At 44.7% G+C, this 11,980-nt stretch overlaps 1 protein-coding gene across 1 annotated transcript in view; it reads right to left on the minus strand.

The window, feature by feature from the left end:
• T265_01410 (hypothetical protein) overlaps positions 1-11,980 on the minus strand; it is a gene marked incomplete at both ends in the record, with an annotated part of 40,295 nt that overhangs the window by 18,942 nt on the left and 9,373 nt on the right. The window contains 9 exons of the mRNA XM_009165436.1: positions 2,656-2,847; positions 3,686-3,920; positions 5,136-5,480; positions 6,200-6,476; positions 7,916-8,033; positions 10,998-11,076; positions 11,114-11,193; positions 11,241-11,419; positions 11,458-11,553. Coding sequence (XP_009163700.1) covers positions 2,656-2,847; positions 3,686-3,920; positions 5,136-5,480; positions 6,200-6,476; positions 7,916-8,033; positions 10,998-11,076; positions 11,114-11,193; positions 11,241-11,419; positions 11,458-11,553 — 1,601 coding nt within the window. The remainder of the gene's footprint in view (positions 1-2,655; positions 2,848-3,685; positions 3,921-5,135; positions 5,481-6,199; positions 6,477-7,915; positions 8,034-10,997; positions 11,077-11,113; positions 11,194-11,240; positions 11,420-11,457; positions 11,554-11,980) is intronic.

The following is an 11,980-nucleotide window of genomic DNA, read 5'->3' on the forward strand; positions in this document are numbered from 1 at the left end:
ATATATAATATATATATATAAAGCAGGGGCCGTGAAGAGAAGCAGTAGTTTACTCAATTAATCACTACAATTCAATACACTGCCTCGTTGGACTATCGTAATTTTAACATGTTCTTCAAAAGAACAAAGAACAGATGGCTGTTAGTTGTTTCACTGTATGAATCAGCCTTGACTCCGTCTGGTATCAGCAAACCGTTGTTAAAGTGGCAACTGGCGCTGTACAAGACTCTTCACTGCGGTTCCAACTACTGTGACTTTTGTCTGCTTTCTCTATACTGTGTCAATACCGAACCCAGTAGTCCGGACCATCCGTTGAACACACACCATCCCCAGATGCAAACTGAGAAACCACCGTATAATTGGGAAGTTAGCTATATGGATCCGAAAGACCCGAGGCTACTTCCGCTTCAAACTGACGTACAGAGCTTGAGGTAGCATCCTGGCTTTATTGGAGCCATACTCAGATAGATTGGCTAAGGAATCGCTAATCAAAAATTTCTCAAACAAACAAACTTAGCCTCAATGCAACTGCTGTTTACTCAGTCACCCATGAAGGTGCAAATAATTCCTCTCTGGTGAGCTGGCATTCCTTCCCGGAGTAGCCTGTGGCATCCGCACACAATGTGTAAGGCCAAATGTGGTTTGCATTCAGCCACTTGTGTACTCAAATGGACTCGCTATGCGCGTTTAAACCCGGGGGAATATGACCAGAGGGTGAACAGAAAGGGGAAATTCTGAAGCCAGAAGCATGCCGTCTTGGCAACCCCCGACCGTCAAATCAAGTGGAGACAACTGAACAGCTGAGAACAACAGTATATGGTAGCTAGGATCATGAAAAAGACAATCTAGAAAAAAAATATGGCTATCAATCAGTGGACCTGGATGAACTGTTGGTCACATTGTCAGTGAGTTTTACACAAGGTCGAGAAAACTGTAGTCGGATAGATACCCATTAAATCCATGGTAATCGCGCATGACAACTTCAAACCAAGGGGATTTTATCGACTGAATAAGTGAAGTGATCCTGTTCGCACGTCACAATTTATTAGCACATGAGAGAAGTTTTAAGAGTCTTTTGTACACTAAAGGAAAATTGATCATAAGTTGAGCGTGCACTTGTTTTGAGTGATACGTACTGGAAATTCCGATGTCCTTCTCTGAATGAGACCGCAGTGCATTATAAAAGACAGATGGCACTGATGATGCTCCGCGCACTTTACTCATAAGCACTGTTCAAAATGATTCACAAGATGGCCTTTCCTTAGAGTGAAAATCTGCACGGTTATATGGCATGTAATGACTAAACAGCAGAGAAATAGGACACACATAGTGTTGGGGTATTCTCTAGTGCTCATAGTATCAGCAGTACATGGTGACTTGTAATGACGCCAGAAGTCAAATCGCACTTGCAGGTCGTTGGGTATTCGTTGCAGATCGGCAGTCGAGGGGATTGGTATAGTTAACAACCTGGCTACTTGTACTAACCCCGATGGAAAACGAAGTGACCACTCATCGAGATGGAACAACCGAAATTGGTTTTGTTAAACACCACTAACTTTAGTGCCAGCACGGTATCAGCTAAGCTAACAATAGAAGAGGCCACTTTACCACAATGAGACCGAAAACCTTTCAAGGATCAACGATGCGACACACGGTCACGGAAGTTACATGACTTCCGAAACTTCGCCATCGGTGTCTCCGAAGTAGTACCCAGATTTGGTGGATATACTGGTTCGGAATTTCTGGAAGAGCTGTCAGTAGGTAGTGCTGATTTAGCCACACACTTCCGTGTATACAATATATATGGGAATCCTGGGCGATAAACCGAAATGCATTGTCGACCACCGATGTCTCCAATAGCAAATACAAGATGAGATGTCCCAGTGGCTAATGACGATGTCAGATCCTGTAACTAATGGCATTCAATTAGTAAAACTACCTCTTATGGTCCGTAGCTGTCCCAAGTTCTAATCTATCAGAAAACTCGAAAGATCCAGCACTCAACAACCGGCTAAGCCAGTATCTCTAATGCACCGCTACCACCTGGTCAGTAGCCAGAAAACTACCATGAACTAGGCTAAACGAATCCCTATACCATAAATCCAATGCTGTGAAACTGAAAAGGATGAATTTGCAACAAAAATGAAGCGGTGCATTGGGGAGAAGCCATGTGCCCTATCATTAGGAAAACTTAGCGAAGCTCAATTAAACGCCAAGTTAACGCAGCAGAAGAAAAAAGTTGGAGTTTCAAGCCCTCTGGGTCTGAGTTGAATTCAGTCGGTTCAGTTACTCAGCTATAAAATACGTACCAATGTCTAACGGTTAGATCATCGAGAATAAGGAGACTAAGAGGTGACACCCATGAGTTCGAGACGGTGGCCCAACCGGTCATTTGACGTCAAACTGTTATGGACGAATATAGTGCCTTGAGGAAAGGTGTATGGACTTAACACATTCAAATATCACATGAAAACAAAGGTAACGAAAGTGACCAACCAAAGTTAATTTATCATGCGAATCCAGCGTAGAACACCTATATGCCATGCTTCAAGTAATATTCCTGTTGACCCTCGAAAGCTGCTTGCGTTGAAAAGATGCTACATTTTTAATTAGCTTAAATAGAAGTAACCAATAAACTATTGCAACACGACTGACTTTACGGACAGAGTCAAGCCCGTTCAGGATAGCTTTTCCAGTGATTGAACGAAGGTTATGCTCCGTTCTTGCTAGCTCATCCCTTGCGTTGTTCAGTTCATGTGCTATACGTGTCTCTTCTCGATAGACTGTTTGCCTATCTGTCTGTATTTCATCTTTCTCCCTTCGAAGACGGCGTTGTTCCTCAGAAACCTGGAATCAACGGAAAGCAGAAAGTTTCAAAACAATAGCATGAAGAAAAATGCGGTTTTAAATACCTCAAGAAAGGGACCGTAAGCAGAAATTGTTCACTTATATGGCGTTCCTCCCCTCAAATGGAGACCATTCATACATAAAGGGTGATTTGTTCGAAAGGAAACACTTCAACCGATCGGGCAAGCAAAGGTTTGTACACAAATGGCTGTCTTCTTCTGTAAAGGCCTCCCTACAGAGGGAACAACTTTTGGTCGGCCACAACAAAATGTGGACTTCGTGGATATGATTGGAGCACTTGCAGGTGTGACCCAGAGCTGAAAACGGGCCATAGGAAACAGATTCCAAGACTGCGATTAAATTCGATGCACACAGCCGATCGAGGTGATGCTACCCTACATAGTGAAAGGCGAGGCTAGCGAGGCCATGTCACTAATCCAATTGTTACAAGCACACCCAGATGAGCGTAGGGTGGCTTCCAGTAAAGTTGTTAGTCTACATTGTTGTTCGAGTCGCTTTTTACACGCCAGCGGTCTTGGAGATCAGACCAAATGAAAGTGGTCTGTGTGCAAAGGTAGATTCAAAGACTAATTATATCGGCGATTGGGTAGTCGCTCAAATAGGTGCCACATGAGGGGGCGAACTTATCTATTTTTGTGGGTAATCGTCAGTCATACAGAATAATAAATGCCAGAAAGACTACGCAACCCAATGTCCCGGATTTTAGAAAATTGTTCGCCTTATATCCAGGGGCTGTCAGTTTTCTGCACAATGCCCGGGGATAAGAGTAGACTCATGGATCATGGAAGTGCAAGATCAACAGACAAAAACAGCTCACCGTCTCCAGTTCCTTTCGGACGCATGCCATATTTTCTTCAGCAACCTCCAAATCCTTTTGAAGCTTTTCTCTCCGGTCGTCATCCTTTTTTATTTCGTCAGTCAGCTTGCTGATGGTATTTTCCTTGTCTTTGATCGCCTTGGCCAGACTTTTCATCTGATCTTTAATCCAGTCGTCACGCTGGCTTCGAGACTGGAATTGGTTGACACGGCCCTGTTTAGCAAACAGTTCCTTCCTGAGATGGTGTGATGCAAAATAAATTGTGAGTGAGCAAAAAAGTGGAAATGGGATGAAATTCATTTGACGCTACCATAATCCTTCTGCCCATCGACAATGTACTGATTCCCAATTGGATATGGGCGAAGTTACTTCCGCGACTGCTAGCCGACATAAATGAAAATGTGATTAGCCTAAAGCCACATATGCTCCACAAGAAAGCGGAATCTCCGAAATGCCACTGGAAATATCATTTAAAAGATATGTAGTTCAAAAAGGAGCACACTGTTTGACAATTCCAATAGGAAGCTTTAAACCGAGCTATTTTTCTTGTCATCCCACGGGATGCGCTTTGCAAATGTCAGACGGCTTTATCTCACATCCTGGTTACTCAGAACATACCATAATAAACGCTCAGGCAAATACAAAGTATGTAGGTTTCTTAATTACACAGAGCAAGACTGCCCGCAACAGTCAAATATCACACTGCAGCCCCTCAAAGCATGAGATAAACACATTCACATGGAGTAAGCATGGTTTTCACTGGAATTCGTCGACGACGTCTTTGAAACCGTTTTCCCTATTACTGAATAATTATGCATACCTGCGGATGGGTGTCAAAGTGACGATGTGATAGAAAGTGACCTCTAGTTTTCAAGGGAAAGTTTAGGGGAGTTTCAGCGACAAGCTGACAAGAAATAGTGAAAGTAATTCCCTGGGCACGAACTGACTGAACCTATCACACAATGCACACACATCCAGGCCATCCGAGTCATTCTAGGCTATAGTTGACGAACAAGGGGTTATCAAACAGACCAACGCCTACTGATAAATTAGTAATCAAGAGAAAAGAATGTTATGCGCAATTATGCCTTCCCACGTTCCTTCGGAGTGACAAGCTCGGAGAATCGCACACATCAGGATCAAAGATTTGGTCTGTTAGACCATTACTTGCTGCGGCCCTCAGTGACCCTTCGGATCAGAGCAAATTAGGCAGTATAGGTTGAGTTAGCTATTGTGAATGACATTCCCCTCTGAAGGAAGCGAAAGGAACTAGGGTTTAGAGAAATCATTCTTCTCAGGATGCAACTACTCCATTGCGGTATCGAATTCGATTGGGCTGTTATACGGTGGAGAAAATGGAAAAGCGGAAGGATAGCTAGACGTACTCATGAATTCAGGAAAAGGACGCAAAATTGCGACAAAATGTCTGTCAACTGGGAGACTAACTGACCTGCGATGTTCCGCATCACTCAGCGTGTTGGCGAGCTCGTCCTCGTGCTGTTTTGCCTTCTTGTATTGAGGTCGTAACTCCGCCAGGCGGCGTTCCACTTGTTGAATCTGTTCTCGGACGCGAGCTAACTCTTCTGCAGCTCGCTCGCGGGCTGACTTGCCACCACGTAGTGTGGCAGAATAGTCTGCTATGGTGAGCTGAAGTTGCTCTCGACGTTGCAGCACATCACTCACAGATGCCTGAACCTGCTCAACTTCATCTTGCATCTGAGCTTCTTTCAAACGGTTATCGCGTAATTCGCGTTCCAGACGCTGTGAAGTGATACGAGAAACTGTTGTAAAGCTACTATAGTGCATCACAATTGTAAGTGCAGATACTGTGTAGAAATAGTAAGCCATTCGTACCGTCGTCATTCCATTAGAGTCTGCTCAGACTGGAAAGCCTACTTCAGAAATCATCACTGAAAAGCTGAGGAACGTAAGATCACTGGTGATTTCGGTAATCAACGGGTGTCTACTTACTAGCTATCACTGTAAAAACACAATACAATTAATTTTTCTGCAGCTGGAATATAGGTGGTAGCTTGCTTGTTAAGGAGCTAACGTACGAATCAGAAGGGCTCAAGTTCGAACCCAACATCAGCATCCTAATTACTTCTGCCTATGCTTGGGTTATCTGGCAGGATCTCGTCCCTCGTGCCTTTTACAGGTGGTATGACAACTAGACACCAAAAGGAGTTGCATCTGAACGATTGGTGTTGGTATTGCTAAATGTGTTGGAAGATTTTATCCTCTTTCTCAATTATGCAGCACAAATAGAGACATCCTATCAGTTTTCAGACGTATCTCATTCAGCTAAGTGCGTAAAGACGTCAGAACCTCTGACCATCATCGTTATGCTGGTATCCACTTGCAAGATATGGGCTGGTATGTTGGGTTACTCAGAACCACGAAAACAACTTGTAGAAATCAATTTGGGTTATGGGCAGATAAAATTGACCTCACTGTCCTGGGAAACCCCGGTTATTCCAGGAAAAAGTAGAAGACGTCTTAGACTGTTCTCACAGGGAAAAAAAGAAACATGCCTCAATCTGATCAGCACATTCTTTGGCCGCACGGCGAATCTCAGCGGTACTTTCACTGCTTTGCTCTCTTTTGGACTGGATATCTTCCAGTTTTTTCTTGGTTTCCTTCAGCTCACGATCGTATATGGTGTACTCCAGAGCTCGGCGTTCGCGGTCCCAATGCTGATACTCTTTCAATTCTTTTGTTTCATTCTCCAAAGTACGCAGTCGATCTTCTATGCTGTTCAGCAGTTCCGAAATCTGTTCACGCTTGGCTTCTAGAAGGTTAAAAATAATTAAGAAAAAGGGGGAATGGAGGGCAGGTGGGATGCATACAGCCTTGAAAGGCAAGTAAACGTTTAGCCGTCAACGCAGTAGTACCCTTGAGACCATAGAATGACATTTCTCTGGCCGTAATTTGTAGTCCTTCGCTCTGAAACGCACATTTCGCAGCTGAAAACGCAATCAAACCACAAATAGGTCTCCGTAGCCACTGATGTAGGGGAAGAAAAATTCCATCATGGAATGATGCCATTATGCTTGAAGTGAGGTCAGATCCAGCAAAAAGTCGTCCACCCCACTGCCTCAACTGATCCAGCAGATGGTCTGTAATCTTATTTCTGTAGTGGAAACGAAGTTCCTCTTCATCTTATCGCAAGTGTCTTCTGTTCCGCTTCCTAAGTAATTTATTCATTCAACTCAGCTCATTTCCAGTCAGCCCTACCAAATGCAAAACCCTTTCGATCTCTCACTCGCACAACTCGTCACTGCGTCCCAAACATTTAAAAATATTCAACTAATCAAGACTTCTGCTAACGCTCAATTCCATAAAATTACTTGTGTCTATGCTACGGATATGATTCCTCGTTCTCCACATCTCCCAAACGTCAGGATGATTTCTTCGTGATTCGTTACATTGTCACCGCTTTTGCAGAAGTCCTCGATTATTGTCCTGAGCGCCCCCGTTAATCACAACGAAGGAATGGAAACCTAAGGGGGGTCCATCGCGAGGAAAGGGAGATTGGGCGTCCCGTGAGGAAGAATCATCCTCTTCTGACAGATCGAGAGCTAGGCTGCGGCAGACGGGGAACGCCGTTGAAAACTCCCCTGTGACTACCTTTAACAAGTTTTCTTTTGGATGGAATTTATACAGTGGCCTACTTTAGTTAGTCATACCTGAGTGACGCTGACCAACCACTAGCCCAGTGCGCAAGATGTTCGGTTCCGTTCAGTTATCCGGGGACAAAACTTATCTCCGAGTTGCTGGCCCCTAAATGATCGTACGAGTGGGCTATTGGGTTGAGCGAATTCCCTCTGTTTACCATTTATCTCGAGAATGAAGGGAGATTGCTACAGAAAACGAGAAACAAATGAAATACACTCAGCAGAAAACTACATTGGTGTTGATGAGAATTTCAGATGAAGCTCTCGTTCATGATATTCTTGAACTGAATATGCTGGACAAATGTCACCTCATGTTTCACTTCACACGACATTCGAGACATCGCAATATATTTTCACAATAGAATATAAAGTTGCTGGGAATTCGGAGACTACTCTACTCTCTAGAAGGGCGAAACGGGTTGTGGGCTGCCGAAGAGCCTTCAGCAACCTTATCAGCAGTGTATTCCGTCAAGAAAATGTTAATGGCCCTTCAGGTTCTAAGGGACAGAAACAAGTTTAGATAGCAGCTAATAAGACGAGCGAATAGCCTTACCGGATTCTTTGAAGATCTGTTTGCTTTCTTCCTTACGTTCGTCGTAAACTCTGGTACCAGCCACCTCTCGCAGAAGCTTCAGTCGTTGGTTATCTGGTGCGGTAGCTAACTGTGTGATCTGTTGAAGAAATAAACGGGGGATGAAACGTGAGCCAGTAACCTGTGTAATGAAAGAGGAAGTACCTGGGCAGCTGTATCAGTCCGGGTGGAAAGGCCTTGGCAGCTTTTGTGAGCCTGTGCCACTGGTGACGTAGGCGTGACATTAGCTTCTCTGTTAACGATCGAGTTTACAATGCTGCGGTGCGCTCCATATTACTATATGGATCAGAAACCTGACCGCCGCGCACCGAGGACGTCAAAAGACTTTCAGCCTTTGACCATCGATGTCTTCGGAGCATTGCTCGAATCTGCTGGGAACACCGGATTAGCGATGCTGAAGTACGTCGAATGGTATTCGGGAGAAATAACTTACCCTCGATAGATGAAGCGATCACACTGCATAGGTTGCGCTGGCTTGGCCACGTGCTGCGTATGCCAGTCGACCAACTTCCTCGAACGGCTCTTTTCGCACAACCAGGTGAAGGGTGGAAGAGAGCCAGAGGCGGTCAAACAATGACTTGGCAGCGAAGTATGAAAGCCATTACCAGCAAACTCAGCTGCGCTGGTCACTGCCGTCTTTCTGGATGGGGACCCGAGACGGGTCACTTCAATGGCTAAAGACATTGCCAGATATGGCCCAGTCGCGCGCTCGATGGCGCTCGTGCATCAAAGCTATTGCCTTCAATGCATAGCTCCTTTTCCAACTCCCCACTTGACAGTCCACTGACAGTGCTGTATGTACGCACCAATTTATCAGCTCCCGCCTGCAATACGCAGCTACCTACCCCTCCTCCCCCAAAAAAATCATCGGTGAACGAAACTGCGGCAGCTACAACCACTGTACGACAAGTACGCGGTTATTTCAGCTGACAATGATGATGATGATAAGCAAATTACATACGGTTTGGTACCAACGCTGCTCCTAAAGGTCACTGTGGACTACTGAGTCCTTCAGACGCATCTTGGTGGCCGTCCAAAAGTAAAATGCGAAGAATGAACATGCTGTACAAGGTACTGCTGTGCGAATTCCCTGCGCTTCGAAAACTTGGAAAGGTTATTAAAGCGCATCTTTTAGGGGCATTTTAGGGCCCGAGAATACGCCACTTTCCGTCACATCGGGAAAGGATGAGAAAAATATTGACTCTAATACGGTAAATCACTTTGAGGATTCGCTTTGGTGAACATTACTTATTGAATACTGCCGAGAAAAATCATACCGAGTAAGCTAACCTGTAATCAAACCCTGCTCTGAATAGACTACTGGCCATAGGTCCTCTATTACAATAACTGCATCGTGTCATGGCCCCGTGAGAAAACAGGGACAAAGCAACTTGAGATTGTATCATTGACTTTGTGGTACCTACAAACCGATTTGTCTCGTACATCCATGTTACTGGCCCAGAACTGACCTACACGTTCCACATATTGTCTATTTGTACCAACTTTGCACATAACTATCACCAGAGGCGGTGACATCAGTGATGACACTGACGCCTCATCACTGTGCAGCCAAAGTCCACTTAATTATATTGAAAGCCCACCACAAGTCTCCTGAAGTGCCTAAACCATTGAACACCTAACCAAACAATCTGAAAAGAAGCTGATAGCGCGACAGCCAGTGAAACCGGTAAGACACCATCTTCCTGCAACATCTCTAACTAGGTAACAGGGAGTCAAGGGGATCTCGTTGTGGAGTGTGAGCTGGCTCAAAAACACCCACTCTTCACAACCTCTTTCACACCCTTTCGCGTCATGGTGCGATTTGCGCCATCCTGGAGGTGGCATGGATGACAACACTTCTCGTAACCATACAACAACGGGGCCACAGCTGTAACCCGCAGGCATTTTCACGCCACAAAAAGAAATCGGGAAACGTAAACTCGGCCTTCGAGACCTCACCAGACATATGTACTCCAGAGGTAATATGACTACCAGTGCATGTAAAAATAATTCACGATCTATATAGTTTCTCCTTGAATTGTGAGGAGACTGTACTCCGTAGAAAGTGATTTACTCACGCTGTATGCCAGTTGGTCTATGGCACCAGTGCAATTACAGCCCTGTAGCCTCATTACCGTCTATGTGCGCGCAAGGTACTTTCAGTTCCGGTCTACAGCGCACGGTTGAGATTCCGCTTGGCCTTCTTCATTTCCATGAACCGGGTTGCACTTCTATGTAAATTGGACCGAAACCCTGTACTTCTGACGGAGAGTTGTCCCACATACTTCTCTAGTTTATGTTGTGATAAGCGATTTCATTTGTTCTCACAAATTTTCGCATCCTCATACTATGCTCTCCGATAGAAAAGCCGTTAAGAGCTTAAAAGGTTCGAGGAATTCATCTCCAAGTTTCCACTATTGAAGTTGAGAATGAACGTCGTCCTGCAGTAACAACCTTTCGGTGAAAACTGTTATGCCACGGAAATGAAGTAAAATAGCTAACAGAATGCCAGGTCGCCGAAGCCAAGACATACGTAGTCGAGATGCCGCGGGTTGGCTCACGGTTAGTAAGTTCGTTTCTCAGCCACTGAACTGCCTCGAGCTTGAGAAACTAGATACTGAATTTCTCGAAGCTATCCAGGCACAGCACCCAAAAGAATCCTTAGACGGACGTCAAGGATCCTAGCTTTACCCTTGCTAGGGACGAGACCCTTTCTTGGTAAACCACACTGCAGCTTGCTACCGACATTTCATAACCAACCGAACAAAGGGAATTCATAGAAAGCGGGCGATTCTCGGGGACGTATCTGAAAGGCCTTCCAAAAGTTCTGTAGAGAGTAAAAAGATATTCTAGGGTTGCTTTTAGAGCCTGTTAAAACTTATGTGAACAGGAATCTCGAAAAGCGAATCGTAACCCCTTATGGTCTACTTTTTAACCTGCCACAAAGCCTACCAATTCTTCCAAAATCGAGACTGTGCAAAGTCACCAAGAATAAACGACACAAAACACACCCATTGAGGTGCATTGAAAGTGTGGATGTTACCTTTCCTTGTTTCACTATGTAATATGGGTTACTTCTGGAAAACCCAGCACTTTCAAGCATGTTCATCACGTCCGCCTTTCTGGAAAGTATAAATTTGCATAATAATTCGCACTTACGTGACCATCTTCTTATCCAAAAAGTACTGATCTTTTTTACTCCCAATAATTCGTCGAAGAGAAACTTCATTCTTATCGATCTGTTGAAAAAAATCAAGCATCAGGGCAGAATGAAAAAAGCGCCCACCGGAATACGCATGTCAGAATTATCAAAGATGATCTCTACGTAGGCGGAGATAACCCTTGGTCCAGTGCCCTCATGTAGAAGATTTTGGCGCTCTTGATTACCAAGGTGGCTGTACTCATCGGAGAGCACAAATTGAATTGCCTGAAAAAAATTCGATTTTCCTGAACCATTGCGGCCCACTGATATCGTCTATTCGGGTCAATTTGGGCAAGCTTACCGATAATATTATGGTGCGAACTGAATTCTTCGGGACAGGTCTGGTCACGGTAACTGCGGAACCCCTGGATTATAACCTTCTTGATGTACATTGGAACTGGGGACTACTAGCAACGGACCCAGCGGGACTCTAGCCGCTGATTGGTCAATGTGTTCGATATGTTGAAAAAGTTCGAACACTAATGTTGGGCTGAAAGCCTGTAGATCCATCAAAGTAAGTATGATCTCTGACCTCATTCTCGGTTTCGACTGACAGATGTAATGATGGAAATAGGTAGGCGAACTTCTTAATCACTCAGAATCATGTTTGAGAGGGTTAACGACCATGTATCGCAATTTATGGCTATTCACGGATTCACGGATTGATGCGCAGGATCGAGGCTATTGCCCAAGTTTCCCGGGTCGCTTTTGTTCTTGTCGGTAAGTGGATGCCGTTCGCCTGAAAGGCACGAGTGAAAGAAGGGTGTAGCACTGCTCTTTATGTTCTCAGCGCGGGGCAGTATGCTTGCCAGCGCGAGGATTCG

This window comes from Opisthorchis viverrini (genome assembly GCF_000715545.1).
Source record: "Opisthorchis viverrini unplaced genomic scaffold opera_v5_15, whole genome shotgun sequence".
NCBI classification, from domain to species: domain Eukaryota; kingdom Metazoa; phylum Platyhelminthes; class Trematoda; order Opisthorchiida; family Opisthorchiidae; genus Opisthorchis; species Opisthorchis viverrini.